Consider the following 27493-nt stretch of genomic DNA (forward strand, 5'->3'; position numbering starts at 1 on the left):
ATGCAGGCAAGTAGAGATGAAAATGAAGACTGTGCACTGGCAGGTAAATTAGAAATTAAATGCTGAAAACTGTGCTTTTCACCATCCCATTTGCACTCAAGCAGCTTGAATACAAATATAATAATCTCTCACATCCACAGATCTCAAAGGCATGGCAAGGAAGGTTTATCTTGTCATTTCTATATACCTTCACCTGAAACACCCAGACTGAATCTCCACAGGGTAATCAAACTTTGTTACCTTTTCTCATGATGTAAAAGCAAAGAAAGAGTGTGAACCTAGTAAAAATAAGGACAGTTGAAAAATATTGAAATCTTAACCTCACTAAAGAACCTCCTGTCTTGTGCAGTTTTAGTTTCTTCTGTGGGACACAGAGAATAATAATCTTCCAGAGTCTCTGACTTGCAACCTTTATATTGCCTTCCCAATAAACAAAGGACTTTGAAGTATCACAGCCCTTTTAAACTCTGTGCATAACAAAACATTAACTCCCTATTAAGCAGTGCAGGATTACCAAATTCACTCAAAATCTAGCTGGGGATACTATCTGAACCAAGCACGATACACACTCCCCTTCTGATTCAGCAACAGACAAGCTTCAGTCAATCAATCAGCCAGATTGCGATGATTTAGAAAGTTATTTCCAATATTTCCAACATGTTCAAACTCTCTGTTTAGGGACCTCCCAGCTGACTGGTCCCAAAACACCTCCATCCTAAAAAAATACCAGCCTAATAACACTTGTAAAACTTGACAAGCCAAATGAAACACATCCACTACCCATCACTCTTACTTGATGACCATGTACACTTTCTCCTGTTAAACCCTCTTGCACTGGCACATTTAGAAAGCTTGGCTATCCCCAGGACCCTCCTGCTGAGAGAATATTCCCAAATATCTCTGAGTCCATTATCACCAATCTCTGCCTTTCCATCAGTTCCTCTTGTATTTCACTAGCAACCAAGAACCTTATGATAGACATGAGAGGATTCAAAAATGTGATTATCCAGATCACCACAAAACTGCAAAGACACTGGAAAAAAAGAAACTTAAGCAGTTTGTTTCAAGCCCACACTTGGGCCACAAATACATTCCTCTAACCATGTTTGTACAACATCATGCTTTGATTTAAAATAAGAAACAAAATACTTTTTGCAGTTCTGTCAGTACATGCAACATTGTTATCAAAATATTAGATCCTAGAAAAGTCCCACCATTTAACAATTCCTTTCCATGGCAGAGATAATTTGAAATAAGTCATCTGTTACTTTGATACACAATGCAGAATGAAGATGGTAAGCTCAAGTTGTGTATTTTTATGAGAAGCAAAAAACAAATATGTGTTTAAGAAAAAAAGACTACCTAGCAAATTTGTTTAAAAAAGTTTTTAGCATCTAAAATATATACTCTATACTTTGTAGAGTGAATACTACAGACTGTATTATTTGCATTAAATGCAAATCCATGTTTATCAGGCAAAGTATATGAACTCTCTGATCTCGCACACAAATCAGAAATAATTTGCTCTCTCTTTTCTGTCTCTCATATGTAACCCCCACTGAAATAAATGTTCAACCTAAAATGTACATTAAGTTCAATCAGTCTGGTCTGATGCTGCAGTAATCTAACAGTTCAAGTTTCACTTTAAAAACTAGAAATGTTGGAAGTGGCTTCATGTTAACTTCTTGAGCAAAAGCCTTACTTCTTCCCTGCCCTGCCTCAAAAATGAGCAAACTGAGTGAAACCACTGTATTCATGTTTTAGAGAAAGAAGCAAAAAAAAGTATTCGACTTAAAGTTGGTAACTCCTCCCTGCATTGTGTATCTAGCCAGGGCAAGATCTGCAGGCTGACCATTTCCTGAAAAGGTGGGTTATATTATGGACAATATTATACTTGCAACCATTCATTTAAAGAAATTTAATCTCATGCTAAATGCAGAGTTCTACTCTCTAACCATTCCAGCTACAACAGATCTCAAACTAGCCAAGATCAGTGGGAAAAAAAGGTCTTCATGAGGACTTGAAAATCCCTGAAATAAAACCATTGACAATAGAGAACTGTCATTCATTCATCTTACTGACTGCCTTCATCTGATCTCAGTAAGGCTTCACAAGGGTTTAATGAACTTGGTACTAAAAAGATTTTTTAGAAGTGACTTGTTCTACATGATTATGAAATTGTCTGTTGGCAGTGTAGAAGATAGCACAGATTAAAAGAGCCCTCAGGTTAGGATCAGCTCAGGGCCTTAAACTGACGTGGCTTTGAACATCCTTAAAAATAAAGGTGCTTCTGCCATGCTGCTCTTTCTTGGGGCTCACTGTAGGGACGTGATTTTTCTTTGAGTGGCCTTTATGCTGTGATAGCGATTTTACAGCTACTTTGTACAGCTACTTTGCTATCTCTTTATACTAGCATAATCATAAACGAGTCTTGATGAAAAAAAGCTCTTCCATGTGAATATATCTGAAAGCAAAACATAACCTTAATTTTAGCTAATGGTATTACTTTTTTCTCAAAATGCACGATCATTTCCCTTTTTCATGCTGAACACTCAGAACCACACAGAAGCAGATGTAACCACACACACAACTTGCTGTTTGTGGTGTGGATGACTGAGCAAGGCTATGAAAACCAAGAGTGTGTGTATGCCCTTGAGCTTTTAGTTGTTTGTTTATTTACTTTTAAAGCATGGAAGTCAGAGAGAAAGACTTCTGTTCGTTCCAGAAACATATCAGAGGACTCTAACCTTCAGCAGACAGTGAGAATGTTCTGTTTTGTGACTGGGCTGAGAACAAGACAAACAGTTAAACACAGCAGGAAAACCCCACAGCTTACCAGAACTGCACTTTGTGGCCTTCGAGTGAACTGTCATAGCCTTCACAACCAAGCATGGGGCTTGTTAATCACCCTTCTTAATCCACCCTCATTCCCTTTCCATTTACCTCCCCTTCCCCAGGTGGACATGGCGTGGCTGAGCTAGCTTTGCTCATCTCAGCTGCAACAGGGTTGCAGAGCAGAGACAAATTGAACTTACTTGGATTGAGAGAAGTGATTTATACAGGCAAAAAGGGAGCCTCCCTCTAGCCTAGACAAAGGGAGGTTTGATGTAAGGCAGAGGTGGCCTGTAGCATATTTTGTAGATACAGCTAAAGCCAAGAGTCTGCATGTTATTATTGTGTGGGGCTCTATGTCTAAAACGTTAGTCTGATGAGGACAGGTAAGAATAACCTCCCGTGTATTGTCGTGAATCCAACAAGTGTCTTCTCTCCTACTAAATTAGAAGTGACTTGTTCACCCAAGCCAAATCTCAAGTTATCCTACATAAAATCACTTATGGAGAAGAAAAAACACACACACAAATGGTTTGGACAGTGTCACCCATTCTTCTGTTCAAACTCTCATTCTGATTACAAAATTGTTGCAGATTAATTTGTTTTTCCAGCGTTCATTAACTTGACCAAAGAGCTTGGAGACCTTGTGGTTACAAACAAGTAGCGCTTGAAGCTTCCCTACACTGTTGCCCCAGAATTACAGACTAGGAGTTACCCAGCATAGATGGCTTCTATGTATGTAACAGTGGCTGTGGTGAGTTGGATAAAAGATCCAAGTAGGTTATGTCATGCTGAAAGATTTTTACTAGAAAGTAGCAGATGTCTTGGGAAGAGCTGTTAGAACAAAACAATCAAACATTTTTTAAAAAAAAAAAAGGCGAGCTTACAGTGAGATCATTTCCCCAGCATAGCCATCTAACTTTCCAATACTGATAGTCAAGGACTTCCTAATATACCTGTGTCCTTGTTCTGTGAATCCACAGCCTGCAGGAATGAGTTCCATACCTGAAGTGCATATCATGTTAAAGAGTATATCCATGTGCCAGTTTCAAACTTCCTGCCAAGTAATCAAGTAATTTTAATTTCCATTTGGTACTAAGTCATAGCTTATGAGCTTATGAGAAATAACTGTCCTACACCTTTATAGTCCCAGTCACCCTTTTCTGCACTTGTGCAGATTCTGTTGTGACCTTTTCAAGATGAAGCATTCAAAAGGCAAATATCTTTTCTATTTGTAGATGTGAGCATTGTTAGTTTCATAAAATCATAGTGATGAAAGAGTTTGTCTCTTGGAAAACAAACCCACAACTATAATAGTGAAATGCAGTAAACCAGCTACTGGTAGGTTTTGGTCAATGAGGTGCAACTAAAATTGCACAGTTGATGCACGCAGTAGCATAAGCCACAACCTCACCATGATGCCTGCTACACAAGCACTAAACAAAAATCACTTTGACGGTCAATTTAATAAGAAATAGACAGATGAATAAAGACACATTAAAAAAAGGTGAAGAGAAGATAAATTTGGCAGCAAAACATGTCCTCTGTTCAAATGAGTGTCTTGTGATTTTCACAACTGGAATTGCTATTTAACTAGCATTTGAAATTAACAGTCGGTTTTAAGAAAAATAAAATTTAGTAACTCAAGGTTAAAATAAACAAGCTTAAAGTTGATGCAATATTAATAATCTAATCTGACGTTTGTACTTGGGGGAGGAACAGAGATCAAGGTCTTTCAAACTACAAACAAAGAGAAGAGACAGTGTTGCAAGGATTTTTTTTTAATATTGTATTTGTTCTGCTTCTTAAACACAAAGAGCTATGTCGTCACTTCCCAACATGCCTTTAACTTCCATTTATGTTTCGCGTGTCCCAGCACAATCCTGCCCACCCCCCGCTGTCTATGATTTGTGGCTCAGCAGAATGCAGCAGGATTTCTTTCACACTGCACAGTATCTGACCCTGTTAATGCTGGTACAAAACCTCCTGCCCCAAGCTGTGCTTAAAAAGGAACTCTTCTTAGATTACCACCAGTTCCTCCTACACCTGTGTTTTCTAACCATATAGCACTCATGCTCGTTGTGCTTTCACAGGCTATCTGTGAGCTGACTCAGACAGTGAAGCAGCCTGCTCTCTGAATGTCCGAGAGGAACAATTCTTCCTCATATTCTGACTGATAATTATTTCCCAAGTATGGAGAAAATGTTCTTTCACTGTCATTGCAAAACTTCCTCCTTTCATTAATGGAGGGTATCAATATCAGTCAAAACTATAAACTTAGGAAAAATAACATATCTTGAATACATGCCACAGAGTTGTCCCAGGGCAAACTCATCCTTTTTTAATGCCTTGCAGCCACACCTTGCAAGGTGCAATTCTTTAGTATAGAAAGGCTGTTGCTTTTCCCCTCCTAAAAACACCTGAATCCTGGTTACCAGTCAGGTACAGTGAAGTCAAAAGCTGGAGCCACAAGCTACTCCCGTACCTCCACGTGGCTCAGTGTGTGCCTCTGTTTACTCCATGGCACAGCTGGTTAGCAAGTGCAAAGGGCTGGTTTGGAACAAACACTGATAACAATTTGCTAAGCTGATGCTGTTCAGTATTATCATTAGTGGCTTAGATGACGGAATAGGTTGCCCACTTCTTAAACTGACAAACGAGAAGAGCCTGGAATCACAGCATGGTGGGGGTTGGAAGGGACCTCTGGACATCATCTAGTCCAACCCCCCTGCCAAAGCAGGTTCACCTACAGCAGGTTGCACAGGATCGTGTCCAAGTGGGTTTTGAATATCTCCAGAGAAGGAGACTCCACAGCCTCTCTGGGCAGCCTGTTCCAGTGCTCTGTCACCGTCAGAGTGAAGAAGTTCCTCCTCATGTTCAGGCGGAAATTCCTGTGCTCCAGTTTGTGCCTGTTGCCTCTTGTCCTGTCGCTGGGCACCACTGAAAAGAGCCTGGCCCCATCCTCCCGACACTCGCCCTTTAGATATTTGTAAGTGTTGATAAGATCACCTCTTAGTCTTAAATTTAAAATTATCTTAATGCACTGAAATAAATAATGTGCAGCCTCAGTGATGCAAAGAGTAGTACTTTTGAGCTTCAGCTGCGATAACGAAAGTAGCAAACAAGAAATTCTTTAGAAATTATCTGGATGTTGCAGTTATTCAAAAATAACATGGTAAGTAACAAAAGGCAAAACTGTGAAAAGAGAAAATTTTATACTGGAAGTTTTAAATGGAAATTTTCTACATGGCATGGAAACCCTCCTTTCCATCTAGCATCAGAAAGAATTTTTCTGTTGAATTATATCCTGGGCACCACTCTTCAGGAAAGATGAAGACCACTTGGAAAGGGCTCAAAAGAGAATGGCAAGAACAACGAATGTTTGATGTAGAAAATATGGCCCATTAAGAGAGATGGAAAGAATTCTAGTTGACCTGTATAACTAAGAGAAGATTGTGCAGAAAAAGGAAGGGAAGAGTAATAATTTTCCATACATGTGGGGATGGGAAAAGGAGTAACCAGTTTAAATTATGGCAAGATAACACAGACATCAGAAAACAAAAAATAAAGAAATTCGTAGTATCTGTAGAACACTAGGAAATATTTATAAGAGCTTATAATTTCTCCAGTCATAGCTGATTCTGCCTCGATGAAAAGACAGACCCAATGAGGCCTCAAACTGGCTTTGAGCCCCATCTTCTGCAACACACTCACCCCTTGCCCCCCATTGCTGAATCCACTGGTGCACCTGCTTTGAAGGAAGGAGCAAGACAGATGCGTGGGTATACAACTAGTCACCACTTTCCACATATCCCAGCATTTGCCATGAAATGGCAGTGACAATGCATTATAACAGTCCAGATGGTTGTCACTTCCTTTTTTTCTGCTGTTTTTCCTTTTCTGCTAGTATTTTTTGTATGAATTGAATATGAGTGTTTGCAGTCTGCTGTATTAGCAAATGCATTACTTGCTCTGTCTTAAAAGGAGATAATATTTGAGATGCTTCTATTAAAATAGAGCTAAATGAAACATTATAAGAAGAATTAGTGCCAATAAAACACTTACAGACTCTCATGCAATGAAACAGAAGCTGAAAGGAAATGCTTTGACATCTTCTGGGGGAAAAAATTTGTTCAATGAAAGCTAAATATGCACTGAATACATATTTGTCTCTGTGTGTGTATATATGTAATTTCTCTCAGCAGACCACAAAAATTCCCACAAGATATTTTGCTGCAACTAGGCTATAAAGAAATAAGTTTATCAGAAACACATTATCTATTTGTTTCAGCAAATAGCTATGTAGTTATGCCGGCTGCAGCATTTTTTTTAAATTTAGAACCATAAGAGAAAAACTGAACAGCACTGAGGACTGACTTCAAATAGCGTTTTAAGTATAAAATTTACAGCATGTATGAAAACAAAAAATCATGACCACCTCTGTCATCAGTTGGTTTTCCTAAACTTTACTGCATCAAGTATTAGGGAATGTGCTGTTTAGATAACCAGCTACAGACCGCAAGGAGTGAGCAGACAAACCAAGCTGCCTGTGGCCGGTTTATAATCTGAAAGGGATTTGTTCAAGCCGTTTGGGAAAGATGAATAAACACAAGATAGTTGGTCTTCGCCCCCTAGTGTTTGCTTGAGAATTAATTCAAAGCAACCATAAAAGAAAGAAAATTTTAAAAATTAGTTTCTTCTGTAAAACACAAGCAGACAACACAAGCCATGTTCATCTAAAATATTACATAAGCATAAAGACTCTTTGTAAGACATCAACTCACAGAATTTTTTTTAAAAACAGTAAGGTGAATCGTATTTGCTGTGTGGAGAGCAACTTACAGTTTGTACTTCTTAATCGCATGCACATAGCAGTATAAAAGACCGACACAATTTGCTTTAAGAACTCAAGCAACTCAAGCAAGATGCGTTGTCCGGGCTCTGCGAATTAGAGTGGTTTGCGTTAATAGGTCTCAACGGATCTGCAAGTAACTGCTTGGCAGCGCATTAGATGTGGTCGAGTTACACACAGACGTTGAAAAACAGTTTATTGTTAAGCGCTTGGCTGCTTGAGTGAATGCAAGCGCTGTGCAAAGCTTGCCCTGGCAGAGAGCCTCATCGGTGAGGCAAAAGTAACAAAGGAGCTGGGATTTCCAAGCAGCTGAGTACAGAAATCTTCTGCTTGTCACACAGGAATGCCTAAATGGAGTTTGGTGCTTTACCTTGCAGCTCATAGCTTGAACAACACAGTCAGAAAACTGTTGGCAAACAACTAGACAGTGAGGCACTGAGAGGCAAAGTTAACGCACCTGAAAACCCAAGAATGCTGTGGGCAATCAACTGGACCTTTACTGAGAGAGTGAATGAAAGAAGCAGCAGCCATTCCCATTCCCTGCAGATTAGAGAGGGAACATGAAGGGGTTTTATTATTTCCTAAAGCATTAAATATAGCACATTCCAGGTCCAAATTTGCTAGTATTTTTTATTGCCTTCTATTAGATGCTCAGTTCTTTCCTTTAAACAAGTTTCAAACAAGATCATACCACACATCTAACACAAAAGCAGTCCCTGTCCTTTTTCATACAAAGTTACAGGAATGATTGACTCTGCATGCGTTTTCATCCTTGCCCACAGGGTTAGTGCTCAGGAATAACAGTTCATTTTTGCTAAAGCCCATGGGAACATGAAATCTGGAGCTGGTTATGAAGACAGTTGTTCAACGTGCAGATGAACTGCATCCTGCCACTGGTGGCAATGTAATGGCAGACATTTACTGCCCATAAGGAAGCAGGAAGGCCTCCTTATCTACTTAAACATAATCTATTCAGTTCTGAACAGTGCAGTATATTAGTGAAGATAATTGGTCTTTCTAAAATAAAAGGAAAAAACAGAAAGAAACTTGCAAGGTGATGCAACAAACCCTGTACTTGTACTATTATTAGTATAATATGTGCTTGAAATGTATATAAATATGTACAGCTGGTCCTGTCATAAAAATAATCTTCTCTTTTACATTTCAGACATGTTATTTAAAGGCAAAACATAGCAACCCTGGCAGGTAAATTGCCCAGTGTTACGTGTCATCGAGTATCACCTCCCATTTAGTTTTCTATAAAAGCCATTACCTAACAATGGTCACAGTGATAAGGAGGCTTGTTACCCATTTGTTCCTTATTGAAACAAGCACAGCCTCATGGACGGGCTTGGGACATTCATTCAATCAGATGCTAAAGGTATGTGACTAGACATGTTAGAGTGCTTTACCAAGAGGTTTGTTACATTCTTGTAGTTTTTTTCAGGACTGACAACCAAAATGAGAAAATATATCTCCTTTCTCTTGTAACCTTGTCCAAAAATAGCAGTAGTGTACATTTTCAAGATATAAAGAAGAAGGGAGAGATGAAAAAATCTTACACTTGCTTAAGAAGTGAGAAAATATTTCTAGCTATTGATCCTTTATGCATTTACAATAAAGCTAACACAGTTTTAACTAGGCAATTACATCTCTGAATGATACCATACTTCAATGATTTTTAAATTAAGGCAAAGAGGAAATCACAAATCTATCTAGACTTACTAACCCTTGCACAGAGGCCACATATAACCTTCCCGAAATAATTCCTTCCAGTTAAGAGCGCTGGTTGAAAATGATCTTTTAAAAAAAAATTCTTTTTCAATATCTTCATTAATGAAAATCCAATCACACTTAAACATTGGGAAGATGAAAATTAAAATGTTGTACCTTATTTCTGCTATGCAAGAGCTTAGCTTCCAGTTCTTGCCACTGGGTCCTGTTACATCTTTTTCCCCACTGGATCAAAGAGCCTATTACAATTATCTATCAGTTCCCTATACAGGTAGTTACAGATTGTGATCAATTACCTGCTGACTGAAGTTAAAAAGCCCTTTACATTTAATTTACAGTGTTAACATTAAAGATACTATGAATTTCTGATGTTTTTATGTAAGCGTATAATAGTATGTCCCTGGCCATGTATCCCTAGTTATACATGCAGGGAAGTAATTTCTTCCTTAACAACATCGACTGGAAAATCAGGTTTATCTGACTAACCATGATGGTTCTCGGGGCTTCTCCAGTTATCAGTGTTTCCTGAGGCAAAGCATCTGCAGCCCATTCTGGATGTATGAGCTACCTTCCTAGTTCTTACATGCATGTTCTATATTTGGCTCCAAACATGTGGTTTGCTCCTGGACTTAGATTCCTCTCATTTAGTTACCTCCTTGCTTTTTTACTTACCCATCTTCAGTTCTTCGGATCTTCTATAAATATTTGGTTTATTTGACAAAAATATTTTTTTATTGTAGTGCTTACATTGACTGTACTTTGTATTGTTACTAAAACAACATAGCACTCTCAAGACCTTATTGTCTAATATGTCTAAGGTTTTGCAAGACCTTACTGTCTATCTAGTAGCAGCTTGGACACTTTAACTCACTGACAGCTAGTTCAGTTGTGTTCGTTATACAACCTTAGTCCAGATACACACGGCCTAAGGACAAATGGTTAATAGTTTATAATCTCACACTCACCCATTATTGTGGTGTATTGTTTTGCTATTCATTAACTGAGACCTGGAATAACCATTCTATTATTAATTATATATTACTGGAATGTACCTATTCCTCATAAACAGACCAAATCCCAAAATGAATGGCTAGTCCCTACTTACACGTTTCACACTATTTTCCAATCCACCACATGTGAGCAATTTCATACTAGAAATTTACCACTTGATTCTACATAGAGTAGTTAGCAATCTTTTTTTGTTTCTTTCTTTCTACTTTTTTTTTTTAAATTATAGCATTTTCTATTGAAATCTGAAAGTAGAATAAGGATTCTTAAAGACACTCATCTACTAATGCTAATTCATCTGATGAAACAGTGAAAGCAGCAGTATGATATTAGATAATCTTACACATTAACAGTAAAACTTCTGCAATCAGCTAAAACATCATGTATACTTACTGTAGTAGCTATGCACAAGAGCTGAAATACAGTTTAGTTACATATTTGCATAGATTCTAAGTTGCACTTCTGTTGATTAAGCTAACTAGTGGGTTTTGATGGCAGGGGACTTATGTAGGCCTATGCTATCATTCTCTTACCAAGCACAGTGTGTACAGGAGGATAAGTCCTGCCTGACCGACCCAGTGGCCTTCAGTGATGAAGTGACTACATCACCGGACAAGGGAAAAGCCATGAATGTCGTCTATCTGGACTTCCATAAGGCCTTTGACAGGGTCCCACACAACATCCTTCTCTCTAAATTGGAGAGATACGGATTTGATGAGTGAAGCGTTTGGTGGATACGGAATTGGTTGGATGGTCACATCCAGTGAGTAGTGGTCAATGGCTCAAAGTCCAGATGGAGATTGGTGATGAGCAGTGTCCCTCAGGGGTCTGTACAGGGACCAGTGCCCCTTAATATCTTCATCAATGACATAGCAGGACCCCATGCACCCTCAGCAAGTTTGCACATGACACTAAGCTGAGTGGTGCAGTTGACACACCTGAGGGCAGGGATGCCATCCAGAGGGACCTGGACAAGCTTGAGAGGTGGGCCTGTGTGAACCTTATGAAGTTCAACAAGGCCAAGTGCAAGGTCCTGCACCTGGGTTGGGGCAACCCCGGTATCAATACAGGCTGGGCCATGAGTAGATCAAGACCAGCCTTGCAGAGGAGGACTTGGGGGTGCTGGTGGATGAAAAGCTGAATACAAGCCAGCAATGTGCGCTCACAGCCAAGAAAGCCAATCGCATCCTGGCCACACCAAAAGAAGCGTGGCCAGCAGGCCGAGGGAGGTGATTCTGCCCCTCTACTCTGCTGTGGTGAAACCTCACCTGGAGTGCTGTATCCAGCTCTGGAGTCCTCAGCATAAGACATGTACCTGCTGAAGCAATTCCAGAGGAGGGCCACAAAAATGATCAGAGGCCTGGAGCACCTCTCCTGTGAGGACAGGCTGAGGGAGTTGGGGTTGTTCAGCCTGGAAAGAGAAGGCTCCGGGGAGACCTTCTAGTGGCCTTCCAGTACATAAAAGGGGCCTACAGGAAAGGTGGGGGCAATCTTTTTAGCACGGTCTGCTGCAATAGGACAAGGAGTAATGGTTTCAAACTGAAAAAGGGCAGATTTCGGCTAGATATAAGGAAGAAAGGTGAAATGCTGGAACAGGCTGCCCAGAGAGGTGGCAGAAACCCCATCCCTGGAAATGTTCAAGGAAAGGTTGGATGGGGTTCTGAGCAACCTGATGTAGCTGAAGATGCCCCTGATCACTGCAGGGCAGTTGGACTAGATGAGCTTTAAAGGTCCCTTCCAACCCAAACTATTCTATGATTCTATGATAAACACACACAACACTTTCCCTGGAGAAAAGGGTCTGACCTGCTTGTGGTCTCTTGTTGGAGTTTAAGGGCAGCAGATGCAGACACATGCTAGGAACAAACTTTGCTGTTGTTCGGGGAACACGCCAAGTGCTTGTCCCACTGCAAATGTGCTGGTGAGAGAGAAGCCTACAGCAAAACCAGAAATCTACTCCATTCCAGTGTGATGTACAAAAGCTCACGTGGTTGAGCAGCTTTGCAATGGGATCCAATAGTCACCAGAGCTAGGAGAGAAACTTTCGAGCAGTTTGCCAGCAGAAAACTGTTTGATGCTAAAAAGGGATCACAGTAAATTATACCAGTATTGATCAAAAAGTTCTTATATAGATCTTTAAAGAACAACATAAAAAAAAAATTCTTTCCCTTCAGAAATGTTTTGAAATCCAGCACCATCTGGGATTTCATTATCACAGTCCAGAGACTATGCAGAGACCAAACCAGCATTCCAGAGTGCCGATGTGGTCACAATAGCTTTGGCAGATGACTCTTACATCCTTTTTTTCCTTTACCCAACTGTAATAGTCTCAAGTAAATCGGTCTTACAAAGGTATATTCTCTTCCTACCACACATGCTACACTATTAAATCTATTTTTTCATTAAAAAAACAGAATTAGGGAAGCATTTAATTGCTGTTAAACAGTGATTGAAATAATAGCTTTTCAGATACTAATTATTATTGTCTAACAAACTTCCTTTGATTTACTGTTCTCATGGACTTTCTTAATGAGAGAATAAAGTAGCGGGTAACAACCTGTAAATGAAGCACTTTGAGTAGAGACTGGTCCAATTATGACTAGATACAGGAAAGGTCTTATTAAGTCTCCGTTGTTTGGATGTTTTGAGAGAGAACATTCTGTTCAAATCCATGCTCAAAAGAGCACCCAGTAACAAGCATAAGAAAATTACTACATTTCGAAGTATTTATTATATTTATTATTGTTCTAGCTCTTAAACTGAGATTTTAAAATGTTTTGGTTAGCCTTTTTTAACTTAAGTTTGTAGAAAACACAGGGTAAATGAAAACAAGACATTCCTGTTTCAAAGTTATGGTATCAGACAAGTACAAAACCAAAAAAAAAAAAAAAAAAGGGTAGATCGCCTTTTGAACCTGTAACCTTTCAAGTTTTATCCAGAAACTTTTAACAGCAAAAGAGTGAAATTCTTTTTCATATTATTCCGTATAATTTGCTTTTTACTTTCTTTCTCAGAGCAAGTATGAAGGAACAGGCCTTTAATCGGATGCTACTGTAAAAATCAGGTGCTTCGCTTTTTACAGTAGGTTCACAGCAACCTGTGGTTTTAGATCACATCAAAATCCAATTTTTCCACAGAAGTAGAACTACTCTTTTACATTAATGTACTTAAAAATTTGTGTGCTTAAAATATTGCAAGATATAGTCTGTTCTCAGGCAGCACTGAGCTCATTTCTTAGCACACAACTCGCACCCTCAAGAGCAAGTTCACTACTTAAAGAGGAAATTCACAATTAAAGACAGATTTTACAACTGCTTGCCAGTATCAAAATTACTTGGTTTCCCTTCTTAAGTGCCATTTAAATGCTAATTTTAAAAATATGTTTCCATTTTGTTCCATATCAAGGGATATTGGAAAAGATACGATTGTACTTAATAGAGAAACTGCTGCCACGTTTGGAAGACAGAAGGAAGTATCATGAGGATTTTGCCGCATCCACTTCATTTCATGGAGTGCATAACATTGTTCAAACGCAGAGCAAGACTCGCAAAGTGCTGTGGCTCTTAGTAGTCACAGGCTGTCTTGCCATTGTTGTTTGGCAAATCTGCAGTCGCTTCATCTACTATTTCAGCTGGCCAACCACAACTACAGTGGTAGTTCAGTATGTGGAAAAGGTCAAATTCCCTGCTGTGACTTTTTGCAACTTGAACAGGTAAAAGTTATATTTGTTGTTTGCTCTTGAGAGGCAACACCTTTTTATCTGAAAGCAATCAGGTTCCACAACTTCCTTGAACAAATCACATAAAGCAAGGAAAATAGGGCTCTGAGAGGCATGTATTCCACACCACTGCATGAGATTCAAATGAAGAGGAAAATACAAGATTCAAAGAAGGAAGGTTGTTTTCTTTTAATCTTCCCCCTCCTTCAGATGAACAATCGTGCTACATATTTTTAAGTTTAAAAACATGAGTTGGAGTAGAAAAATCTCTCTGGTAGTGGTGTTCTATGTATGACTGTTGCTTCTACAGTGTAACTAAGGGACAGTCAGCAGTCCCATCCAAGTTAAAAATAAAATGCAAGATTTGCAAATAGATTCAAATAGTAACCTCATAGACGTGTAGAAATCTTGGGGAAATACTTCTTTTTAAGAGGTGCTCAGTGTTTACGGCTCCAGCTGATGTCAGTGGGATTTGCTGGGGGGAAGCATTTGGGTTGTTTGGAAGTAATGTATCTAAGCAGGAATGTCACTATAGATTTCTACATTTGAAAATAATGGCCAAGATGCAGATGCAGCCACTTTGAAAATAATGTAATAAACCTATGGCCTGATTTTGAGATCATATATGTAATTTAGGAACAGTTTTAGAAATACAAAAAGTTTACCCACATTGTTTCCTCAAGACTTGTAAGTTTCCTTATAGTCTACCTTTTGTTGGCAGAATCAGCCAGAAGTCCAAGTCTCGAATATCTGGATCCACTCTACCTCATTACATCTCCTTCCCATTGTACTCCATAAAGCCATCCTGGGCATTTCTGTGGACAGAAGACCCTCTTGATTGCAGTGGGCTGTCTGTTGTAAAAATGCCTCACTTATAACTATAGCAGCAGCACATAGTAAGTAAATAGTCAGCTACTGAGCACAGCAATTGTCTGCCTAAGCAACAGTTTGCTGCCACATCCATCTGTTGTTCGTGCTGTGCTTATCCTGCCCTCCTATTTTCAATAACCATTTTTTTGTTGGCACGAAAAGAGGCACAGATCTACACTTGTCTTTATGTTTTGGCTCAAATTCAGTTGTAAAGAGTTGTTCCTAGCAATCTTCGTTAAGTTGGGGCATTAAGATCTGTTATACAAATACTTTTTTTTTTTTTTTAAATAGGATTACATAAAATGGCAATTCTAAAGAATGTGTCATTGTAGTTTTATTTGTGTTTATTCTGTTTTCAAACTCGTAACTGTTCTGTAAACCCTTACTTCACTTCAATAAAGGATTTCAGAGCTATACATCAGGAATGAACCTCCAATGCCTCATCATGTTTTTGAGATTTTTCAAGTGGATTCTAGGAGTGGTGATCACCCTTAGTTTATACCACTGTGTCACCAGCCACAGAGTTCTTGGGAAGGTAGACTGTCTCTATACTGCGGTGTAGTGCCTTACTAAAGCAGGTGTATGAGACTACTGCAAATGCACTTAGAAATGGATTTCCTAAATGATGGAAAGGAATGGCTCCTCTCAGCTAGTTTCCTGCATGTAGATGCAGTTGTTCAGCTTGTAATCAGTTCTACAAACCTGGTTGTTGGCTTATGCCAACACAACAGAAATGGTTCTGTTATGACTGACCAGAATAGCCATGGGAAGGTGTCTATTTTCTGTTTTCACATATGGAAAATACCTTCCTAGATATGGAGACTATATGGTTTATTCATGTTTTAGAGACTGAAGTGCAATGTGGTGGGCAAAAATCACTTTTAGTTTGCAGACAACACATCATGTCACAGATTTGGCAAAAGAAGCATTGAGAGCAGTCCTATAATGCTGCAGAACTCCAAGCAATTCTTTCTCCTTCCCACTGACAGGTTTCAAGCTCATGCAGTAAGCAACCTCAAAATAATTTTTTTAATTTGGAACATCGTGTCTGGAGTTCTTAAAAAATTTGCTATGGAAGATAAATATTCTCAAGAGCTAAATGACTTCCTTCTTGGGAACCAGAACTTCAGCATCAAAGAGTTTACAAGGAAAAATGGGTTTTATCTGAACAGCAGCACATTGCTAAAATGTGAATTTTTTGGAAAGCCATGTTACCCACAGGTAAATACATTTAATTTACTAAAACAGTAGCATGGAGGGGAAGGGAATGTAGTCTTACCACTCAGCTTGAGACATCTAGCTTTGCCAGCTACTCCCCCTGTTTTCCCTTTACAGTCAGCCAATGGAGGAAAAAAAGTCCTGCTCTAAATCACCCTGAGGACCCTGATTCTCCCACTGACAGCAGAGGCAGCATGCTGGACTCCCTGAGCTGTAAAATGGGATTTCAGTCTAAATTGCTCTCTGCCTAGTGCCACTTCTGCACAGATAGCAGCCTTTGAAAGCTCTCATACCTCCAGGCTGTATCTAACAACCTTTTCCATAAATGGCCTAAAACAAAGGTCAGTTTGAATGGAGTTTTTTGCATGATGTGATTGTGTAGTTTTGTTCTTGAGGTCAAGAATGTAGGCAGCCAGGGTAATTATATGCAGAGCCCACAGGAATTTTAAATAATCAGATGAAAATAGCTCACCTTTGGGAATTTCAGACAACAGCCAGAGAATATGATCATCCCATTTTTATGTTGATTCTTCCATAGAGCTTCCCAACTGAAACAGAAAACATGTACAGAAAAGCCAGGCCTATATTCTTTCATATTAATCTAACCTTTAGTATGCTGTATCTCCTGAAATAAGGCATTGGAGAGTTCTTCTAACTGAGAGACACTAGTGCTAATAACTAAAACCAGAGCAGTAAAATGCAGTCATATTAAACAATGAGATGGCTTCGAAAAAAAATTGCAAATATTGTACTTCTATATGCAACACAACGTTTAGTTTTGAAGCAGACTTCACTAAACATCTACTGGGAAAATTAAACAAGTTGGGTTTGAATGTATAATTTCTATATAATGTAACGGGTATAGAAAACCAGCAGGACCTCATAATATTATTCTGAGCAGCTCACAGGTATTAATAAACAATGTGAAATTTCTCATTTAAACTTCATTTTCTATAGAAAGGGATGAAATAATTTTGAATATCTCCATCAATTACCACTTTTCTGATTGTAATATTTAGCACTGCCTTTGGGGGAAAAAAAACAACGAAACAATGCCAGTAGTCCATCTCTTGCATTGTAATTCACTAAGGAAACTTCAGTAATCTATCTTTCATTTTACTTTTCCCTATTTCCTTTATTGAAGGATTTTGAACATGTTTTCACTGAATATGGAAACTGCTTTACTTTTAATCACAATGATCTTCCAGCAAGAAGAGTAAGTTTGTCTGGAAGAGGCTTACATTTGCTTTTTGATGTCCAACAGGTACAGCTATGCTAATGATTATAAACAACAAATAATGTAATAAATTATAGATGAGTAGAGGTGTTTTGGCTGGGATTTAGTTTTGGTTTTCTGGCTGGTTCGGGGTTTTTTTTGTAAATTGCCAAAAACGTGACTAGAGATACAAGACTAAATAAAAAAAGTATAGTAACATTTTAAATAAAGCTAAAGCTTCAGATGGTAAGCAAAGCCAAAACTATTTAAAAAAATTCTTTTTGTATCAGGAACAATTCACTGATGAACCTGCTCTTGGTTATACTGATGCTGGTATAACTTTTGTTATCCATTCACCTGAAGAACTTCCACGCTTTGATGGCTTAGGTTTATTAACACAAGTTGGTGTGCATGCACAGGTCGCAATCCGCCAGCTGAAGGTAAGGTCTTTGTCCATCAAGTGGAAATATTGGTCTTTACTATCTCTAATTCTCTTCTGAAGCATGATAATGAATTAGACATTCAGGAAGCTAAAATATTTACCATGCCAAACTGATTCCTAAAAATAACATTTATTCCACACACCAACAAAATTTACTGCTATTTTGGAGGTCTCCATATCATTGGTCTTCATAATCTGTACCTATTAAGGTCAGCCTTTCTGTCCTAACATCTTACAGTCTTTCTGACATATGATGCAAGGACACCACAGCATTTCCCTATCAACACAGCCATTACCATTAAGGTTATCTCAGATTCCTAGTGGACTCCAAGTGTAGTGGACTGCCCTTCTGGGCTAGGCTGTCTGATCAGTCCTACTTTGTGACCTGACCTGTGAGAGGAGATGATTTTATAACCCCAAAAGCATGAACTGTAATTGCCTTCAATTAAATCACAATGTTACTGCTTATGTCTTCAACAGGCTTCCTTCAGCACTTTAAAGTGTGAGAAAATGATAGCCAAATTTAAAACAGAGACAAAAAAATTATATCTTCTGTTATTATTACCCTACAGTCAATTATCCAAGAATACCCATGGGGAGAGTGCAAGCCTGATATACAACTTCAGTACCACAAGATTTATAGTACTAATGGATGTTTGCAGGAATGCAAAGCCCGGTATATACAGGACTGGTGTGGCTGCTTGCCATTCATTCTTCCAGGTATTTCTCAGAAATATCATCATACCATACATTAAACATCTTGCTAGGAGACCTCACCTGTTATTGAACAACAAAGGAGATTGGGCACATGCTTGAGGGTTATCTACAGCTGGGATTAATTAAAGTTATATAAATTTGTCTCTTTTTTTAATTCAGAGAAAACAAGTAAAATATTTGGGCAGCTCTAGACCCAGTGTCTGGGTCATCGGCTATTCTTAGGATACAGAACAAAAAACTTGAAAGAAAATATTATGCCTCAGGGCTGTGAGACAAGTCTGAAGCTTTCAACCTGACTTCCTAAAGAGCTGGAACTAGATCCATAAGTAGTCTCCAGAAAACCTACTTTGCAGGTGTTCAGCAGCTGCAGAGAACTGATTTCTCGAAGATAGAAACCAAGGTGTCCCACACAAATTATGGAAAGAGTCTGGCACCAGAGGAAGGCTCTGCAGAAGCCTAAAGTCTGCATGGAGCTATCTAATAAGCTCGAAATGCAGAGCACAGGTGTATGCTCTAATACTCCCCTCAAGAATCCAGGCATCTTAATCACTCTAGAAATATAAAACAGTAACAGTGAGCCCTGACCAGTATCCTCCCTCCCACCTTTTCAGCATTAAAAGCAATAATAATACTGTCGCCTCTCTCTGAAGACAGATCTGGAACTCAAGTCTCTGCTCTCACAGCTCTTTTTTCACGATTAGTTGGCAAGAAATCCACTATCATGCCTGCAATTTCTGACTCAATGTATTTTTAAATATCCCCAAGCAAGGCAGAATGTTTTTATTAAGGAAGACCCATTAATGAGCAATCTCTAGCCTGTTTGTTCAACAACCTTTTGGAAAGGAGGTTGACAATCTCCTGGAAACTCTCATGGAAAGGGATTCGAGAAGGAAATTAAGTCTAGGTCTCCCATACCCAGGGTGAGGACTTTACAGAGTGATAGTAGATAACAGAGGGCAATGCCTTTTTTAACTGTGTGCTAAACTGCTAAGTAATATTTCCATGCAAGGGAAAATTCAGAGTTAAACCGAGACCATCTGAAATCTGAAAATTTTGCTGTTAGCTCAGGGTACTAGCTAAGTCTTTAGGTCTCCAAAGGACTCTTGCATGAAGGTCAAAACTTTTGCTGAAACACATGGGGTGTAATCATATATCCCATCTACCCTACTTTGTTTTTCATTTCCACTAGGAAAAACAGAAATTCCTGGCTTTAGCAAGCTAACACACAAGCTTGAAGGTAGTTCTGACTGGCACATGTAGTAAAGATGTTTGCTCCAACGGCAAGCTTCCTGGCTTGGTCTCTTGTCTCTTTTCTCTGTGTACCCCTTTTGGTGTTGGTCACTGCACTGTGCTCAACTGAATTGATTTCTCAGTTGTATAATGCTAAATATAGAGTGGCAAGCAGGCTTTGTTGACATCACTTTTCAGTTTAGTATAAATAGAGCTAAAGGTTAGTTTGTCAATTGAAGTTCCTGAAGTTTGTTGTTTATTTTTAAGGAAATGGAATAGAGTGTGATTTGCTGAAGTTTTACAATTGTGTTTATCCAGCAATCTGTAAGTAATAACTTCATATTCATATTTTCTAAGACAATTCCAAATGATAGACAATGTCTAACAATTAAAACGAAATACTGAAAGTAGTACTGAAACAGAGTACATCCCAGTTCATTTAATGTTCTGAAAACAGAGACCAGACAGAGCATTAAATAGATGCCAATTAAAAAACCATAAGAATTCATTTTAATAATCAGAAATGGTGCATCTGTGGGTCCTAAGGGAACTGGCAAATGAAGTGGGAAGTCGTGGCAGTCCAGCGAAGTTCCCACTGACAGGAAAATGGGAAACATAACCCCCAAAAAGGGGAAAAAGGAAGACCAGGGAAATTACAGGCCAGTCAGTCTCACCTCTGTGCCTGGCAAGATCATGGAGCTGATCCTCCTGGAAAGTGTGCTACAGCATATGGAAAATAAGGAGGTGATTGTTGATAGCCAACATGGCTTCACCAAGGACAAATCGTGCATGAGAAATCTGGTGGCCTTCTAGATAGGGTTACAGCATTGGTGGATAAGGGAAGAACAACTGATGTCATCTACCTGGACTTGTGCAAAGCATTCAGCACTGTCCTGCACAACTAACTTGTCTCTAAATTGGAGAGACATGGATTTGACAGATGGTCACGCTCTAAGAGTCGCAGTTAACAACTCAATGTCTGAGTGTAGACCAGTAACAAGTGGTGTTCCTCCACGATGAGTGGATTGAGATCAGCCCTTCTGAGGAGGACTTGGGGGTGCTGGTGGATGAAAAACTGAACATGAACCAGCAATGTGCACTCACAGCCCAGAAAGCCAATCGCATCCTGGGCTGCATCAAGAGAAGTGTGGCCAGCAGGTTGAGGGAGGGGATTCTCCCCCTCTACTCTGCTCTGGTGAGACACCACCTGCAGTACTGCATTCAGCTCTGGGGACACCAGCATAAGACAGACATGGACCTTCTCAAGCAGCTCCAGAGGAGGACCATGAAGATGATCAGGGGGCTGGAGTACCTCCCCTATGAGGACAGGCTGAGAGAGTAGGGGTTGCTCTGTCAGGAGAAGAGAAGGCTCTGGGGAGATGTTATAGCGGCCTTCTAGTACTTCAAGGGGGCCTACAGGAAAGGTGGGGAGGGACTCTTGATCAGGGAGGGTAGTGATAGGATGAGGCGTAACAGTTTCAAACTGACAGAGGGTAGATTTAGATTAGATATTAGGAAGAAATTCTTTATTGGAACAGGTTCCCCAGAGAAGCTGTGGCTGCCCCCTCCCTGGAAGTGTTCAAGACCTGGTTTAGTGGGAGGTGTCCCTGGCCGTGGCATGGGGGTTGGAACCAGATGATCTCTAAGGTCCTTTCCAAACCATTCTATGATTACATACCTAAGTATGTAATCAGAAAGCCAGCACAGAACATGGAAAGTCTTCTGCTGTACTACTGTTTAAATGTGGATGAGAAATAATAAGCACATAAAGCCCTAATGAAGGCAGAAAATCTTACAGGTGCTGAATTTCTTCCAAAAAAGTGACAAAAAAACCTCAACATTTATTACTGTGCACCAGTTTCCAAAATGCCAGTTACAAATGTTTATTTGTTCCTTCAAGACTGATAAGTACTCACTTTTGTCAGGATAACTAACACATACATTTATCAAAGTCAGTTGAAAGTAATTTTGTAAGTTTCAAAAAAAAAAAGTTTTTAACCTGTGTGCTTTTTTAGAAATATGTAAGTCCTTTCTATCGAAATTTCAGATGATATAGAGGTAAAAGGATTATGTACAGTAGGAACCCACAATTCCACTTGCCCTGTCGCATGTGAAGAAACAGATTATCCTACAACTGTCACCTATTCAAGTTTTGGAGGAGAAAAAGCCATGAAATACATTTCTGCAAAACTGAAGAAAAGCCCAGAATATATCAGGTAATCTTGCTTAACACTTTGTCTAATAAAGAAATTATCAATTACTTTTAAGTGTGCTAACAGAGCGTATGGTGTAAGTATGACCTTTTAAAAAGAAATTCTTATGTGTGGTATTAACAATGTTGTTTGTGAGATAAAATAATCTCTTAGACAAAATTAGTTAAGATTTATACATATTCTTATATATATATATAAAAAATATATACTTCAATACATCTAAGACTTGTGGGTAACACAAGATAGATACTGCAATTAAAAAGTAAAGCTCTCAATTACTTTCTGTGTCATTGATCTCTTACAACAAAGTTTTGGATCACTTTTGCAATTAAGAATAAAGAAAGGGCAGGGTTATCAAACCTATCCACAATCCACTTGAGCAATCTGCCCAACACAAAAGAAAAATCTTCACCCTTCCACAACTGAAGTCAATGAACAACCTCAATAGATGCTATATAAAGTTGTTTGCTTTCTCTCAACCCGTTCCCAAAGGAAGCTTCATTAGCACTGAAGAGCTAGGTTTTATTGTAGCAATAAAGACATAAGTTTAATAATCTTCTCTATTGTTAGTAGAATTCACTAATACCATTTATATTATAAAAAAGTTATTTAGAAAATATTTGGTTCAATACTAATTTTCATGAGGCAGCAGAAGGATGGTTCTATCTGTGTGACTGAAATCACTACAGAGCAAAAGAAAGGTCTATACCCAAAAGAGGAGACCTTCTACTGTGGAAACACGTCTCAACAATATTGGCTACACCTTTTATTCAGGGAATGGTGTTAGAACTTACGTTATGCATAGAGCTGTGTTGCTCAGTAGTAGCACTGAGCTGACATAATCTGCATACTTTTAAATTCACAGAAGAGATATCATAAATGCTTATGCCTTAATAGAGTGTACAGAATCATAGAATGGTAGGGGTTGGAAGTGACCTCTAGAGATCATCTAGTCCAACCCCCTGCTAAAGCAGGTTTACCTACAGCAGGTTACACAGGATCACATCCAGGTGGGTTTTGAATATCTCCAGGGAAGGAGACTCCACAGCCTCCCTGGGCAGCCTGTTCCAGTGCTCTGTCACCCTCAGAGTAAAGAAGTTTTTCCTCATGTTCAGGTGGAAATTCCTGTGCTCCAGTTTGTGCCTGTTGCCTCTTGTCCTGTCGCTGGGCACCACTGAAAAGAGCCTGGCCCCATCTTCTTGACACCCACCCTTTAGATATTCATAAGTATTGATAAGGTCCCTTCTCATCTTCTCCAGGCTAAAGAGCCCCAGGTCTCTCAGCTTTTCTTCATAAAAGAGATGCTCTACTCCCCTCATCATCTTTGTAGCCCTCCGCTGGACTCTCTCCAGTAGTTCCCTGTCTCTCTGGAACTGTGGGGCCCAGAACTGAACACAGTACTCCAGATGGGGCCTCACTAGGACAGAGTAGATGGGGAGAATAACTTCCCTTGACCTGCACCCCAGGATACCATTGGCCTTCTTGGCCACAATGGCACATTGTTGGCTCATGGTACACTTGCTGTCTATCAGGACTCCCAGGTCCTTCTCCGCAGAGCTGCTCTCCAGCAGTTCAATCACCAGCCTGTGCTGGTGCACAGGGTTATTCCTCCCTGGGTGCAGGACCCTACACTTGCCCTTAATGAACCTCATTAGGTTCCCCTCTGCCCAGCTCTCCAGCCTGCCCAGATCTCACTGGATGGTGGCACAACCTTCTGGTGTGTCAGCCACTCCTCCCAGTTTTGTGTCATCAGCAAACTTGCTGAGGGTGCACTCTGTCCCTTCATCCAGGTCATTGAATATATTGAATAAGACTGTACCCAGTACTGACCCCTGGGGACACTGCTAGCCACAGGCCTCCAACTAGACTCAGCACCACTGTTCACAACCCTCTGAGCTCTGTCCTTCAGCCAGTTCTCAACCCATGTCACTGTCCACTCATCTATCCGACACTTCCCAAGCTTACCCCATGACGATGTGATGGGAGACAGTGCCAAAAGCTTTGCTGAAGTCAAGGTAGACAACAGCCACTGCTCTCCCCTCATCCACCTGGCCAGATTGTGCCATCATAGAGTGCTATCAGATTGGTCAAGTGTGATTTCCCTTTGGTGGACCCATGCTGACCACCTGATAATCTTTTCCTCGACCTGTTTAGAGGTAACAGCCAGAAAAGCTGTTCCATGCATGTCACTGGGGCCCATGGATTTGTGAGTGTCTAGTTTGCCTAAAAGATCCTTAACCTGATCCTCCCCAACCAAGGGAAAGTCTTCCTTCCTCCAGTCTTCCTCCCTGACCCCCAGGGTCTGGGATTCCTGAGGGCAAGCATTAGCAGTAAAGACTGAGGCAAAGGCGGCATTCAGTAACTCCGCCTTCTCCGCATCCTCCCTCACCAGGGCACCCACCTCATTCAGCAGCGGGCCCACATTTTCCCTAGTGTTCCTTTTGATATCGATATATTTGTAGAAGCACTTCTAAGTGCCTTACTGTTACAGGATAATAAATTGATGCCAGATTTCCTTGCAAACACAAGCTTTATATATCTGAATCCAGAATGATTTCCAGATATTTTTGCTAGAAAGATACAACCTAGCTGTCAAAGAGCATTTAATACAGTTTTATAGACTGAATTGCCTCTTGCTCACATAGATGTCATCAGTACAAATAAGTATGAAGACAGGTGCTACATGAACTCATAGTATCTACAATATCAAAATATGTTTATAAAGAACTGTAGAAAATTTGACTACTGAAATATCGATAAATATTTAATTGTTTCAGTGACTTCAGTTTTTCCCCCTCTTGAAACCATCAGTCTGCAAATGCTTGCATATGGTTATATATGAACAGGAACTATATGAACCATAGAATGGTTTGGGTTGGAAGGGACCTTTAGAGGTCATCTAGTCCAACCGCCCTGCAGTGATCAGGGGCATCTTCAGCTACATCAGGTTGCTCAGAGCCCCATGCAACCCAAGTTTGAATGTTTCCAGGGATGGGGCATGCACCACCTCCCTGGGCAAGCTCAGTATTTCACAACTCTCGTCATAAAAAAAATCTTCCTTACATCTAGTCTAAATCTACCCTCTTTTAGTTTAAAACCACTACCCCTTGTCCTATCACTACAGGCCCTGTTAAAAAGTCTGTCCCCAATGAAGATTATGAAAATTAAACCTGTTGTTATATGCAAAAGTTATTAATCCTTTGAGGACATTTTAACTTTGTTGATTATTTTACTATCTGTAAACATCATGCGCAACCTAGTAATTATTCAATTAAGCAAGTGAAAATACAGAACATTCCCCTGTTACCAGGCTTTAACCAATAGGAATCCCGTCCGCATATTAACAAGGACGTATTCCAAACTACAAAACATAGAGATTATTGATTTCTGAAGATGTAAGGGAAAAGTTAAATATTTATTGGACAGTTCTGCTAGCAACTCCATGACAATGGTAGGAAGTCTTATTAATAGAAGCTATGAGAACAAGATTACTTTTATTACTCAGTGTTACCTGAGTTTCAGAACTATCACCTAAAGAGATAGAAGTGATTATTTTTTATAGCAAACACTTTATTTTCACAAATATTGTTAATGAGCTCATTATCACTCTCAACCCAATGTTCAGCTGTTCACACTTCTGAAGAATAATGCCTAGTTTTATTCTTAAAGGTCACAACATTATGTGTGCAATCAGTTTTTGTGTCAGTTTTATTCCAAATCCATTATGTTTATATAATATTTAGGAGTTAGGCAGAATCTTTCTGTACACATGGTATTATAAAGATGAGCTTTTTACTCACACTGAATCATTCCACAGGTCTTGCTCCAAATGAGATTTATGTACTCTTCCACTTTTACAGCAGGCAAGAATATAATTAGGTAAGCAAGGCTATTAGCAGAGGATACAACTAAACACCCAAGTATAGGACAAAGGCTCTTCTGCATAAACATGATCATTGAAATAAGCAGTTGCACATAATCAAGAGTGATAGACTACACTTTCAAGCACTGTATCCACTGTAGGTCAGGATGCTTGACACTTCCACTCAAGCATATCTCTGTGACCCTTAAAAAGTATGAGTCTATCTCACAGTACAGATCTGAAGATCTACTTCTCTGATAAGTTCCTGTTTCAATTGTTATTAGGACACATTTTTTTCCTTCAGTCATCTAACTCATTTTGGTAACACTCATCTAATTGTTCTTTAAAAGACAGCACCACTCTCCCTGAACTCGGTCCATGCTCATAAATGCTGGTAAAAATGAACAGCACTCCTGACTGTCTCAAGTAATACTGTATGTATTTGTCATTAGGCAGAACCTTGTGCATATTGACATTAAATATCATGACCTGAACTACAAAATAACACAGCAGCAGAAGGCCTTGACTGTATCCGAGTTGCTTGGTAAGTGAATGTTTAATTTTTTTTTTTTTAAATTGTTGATTAATAATTAATCTAAAAAAATTTTTAAAAAAACAACACACAAGCAAACCTATTTGTTTTATTCTCTCTCGAGTCATAGCCTACGTGGGCTTCTAAATAAAAAGCAATACCTTTCCTATTATAATAGTAATAATCGCATATGGCTCGTGGTCATTTTTGATGTTGTGTCCTGTCATTCCATTAAAGAACCTGCAGTATGGACAGCAGTTGAGAGTAAGAATTAAGTTTGGTACTAGTTCATGGCTATAACACACACAGGACTGTAAGAATAGTGACGTTTATGAGGTTTGGAGGGGAGAGAGAGAACATGAGGAGGAGAAGCAAGAGAACAGTTAAAAAGGCATAGAAGTAGGAAATATTTCAAGCATCTCTTTCACAGTAGGATATGTTGTGTTGTACTTTCTTTATTTAGAATTTTAAGAAATACGTAAGTCTTCTCCAATAAACATTCTTAAGAATATTATTTCTGTTCTCTTAAAACAATGGATTATGTTTATTGTATTTTTTGAATACTTGAACCCTGCAGGGTTTTGTTTGCTTGCTAGACTAAACCAAATGCTTAGGATGACATATGTTTATTTCCTTCTATTACAGCTGATGTAGGTGGCCAGCTTGGATTGTTTTGTGGTGCCAGTATGATTACAATCATAGAACTGCTTGAGTATATTTTTACTAACTTCTGTTGGATGTGCATCTTTCTTCTGTTGAAAGCTCCTGAAATGCCTCAATGGAACAATCCACCCCAGAACCAACCAACACACAAGGAAAAAACGAAGGGAATACAAGAATGTTAGTGGCTTGTAGAAGCACAAAACTAGTTGTTTCTGCAGCTTCCCTTCCTTTTTAAGATACAAAGGAGACGAATGTTTTGCATTGCTCCCTTCCCTGCACTCTTTATTCTTCCTGCTTCTTTTATTGCCTAGAACTATTTAACTGTACCGAATAACTTTAAAGAGTGAACATTGGAAAGGCTCACTTTTTTTCTCATGTAAAGAAAA

General features: G+C 39.3%; 1 protein-coding gene across 1 annotated transcript; it reads left to right on the forward strand.

Moving 5' to 3' along the window:
* ASIC5 (acid sensing ion channel subunit family member 5) lies at nt 1–27289 on the forward strand. The gene is made up of 10 exons (XM_086464806.1): nt 1–43; nt 13832–14138; nt 16004–16235; nt 17377–17496; nt 17739–17888; nt 18463–18610; nt 20105–20161; nt 21885–22053; nt 26365–26456; nt 27090–27289. Exons 1-10 carry the CDS (start codon nt 1–3, stop codon nt 27287–27289), a joined length of 1518 nt encoding a protein of 505 aa, XP_086320932.1.
* Nucleotides 27290–27493: the final 204 nt, after the last annotated feature.

This window comes from Leptosomus discolor, chromosome 4 (genome assembly GCF_034619465.1).
Source record: "Leptosomus discolor isolate bLepDis1 chromosome 4, bLepDis1.hap2, whole genome shotgun sequence".
NCBI classification, from domain to species: domain Eukaryota; kingdom Metazoa; phylum Chordata; class Aves; order Leptosomiformes; family Leptosomidae; genus Leptosomus; species Leptosomus discolor.

Coding starts and splice junctions, on each gene's coding strand:
- ASIC5 (XM_086464806.1), top strand. CDS start 1: ATGCAGGCAAGTAGAGATGAAAATGAAGACTGTGCACTGGCAG. Junction 14,139..16,003: donor ACTTTTTGCAACTTGAACAG/GTAAAAGTTATA, acceptor TCCCACTGACAG/GTTTCAAGCTCATGCAGTAA. Junction 18,611..20,104: donor CTTGCCATTCATTCTTCCAG/GTATTTCTCAGA, acceptor TTTATTTTTAAG/GAAATGGAATAGAGTGTGAT.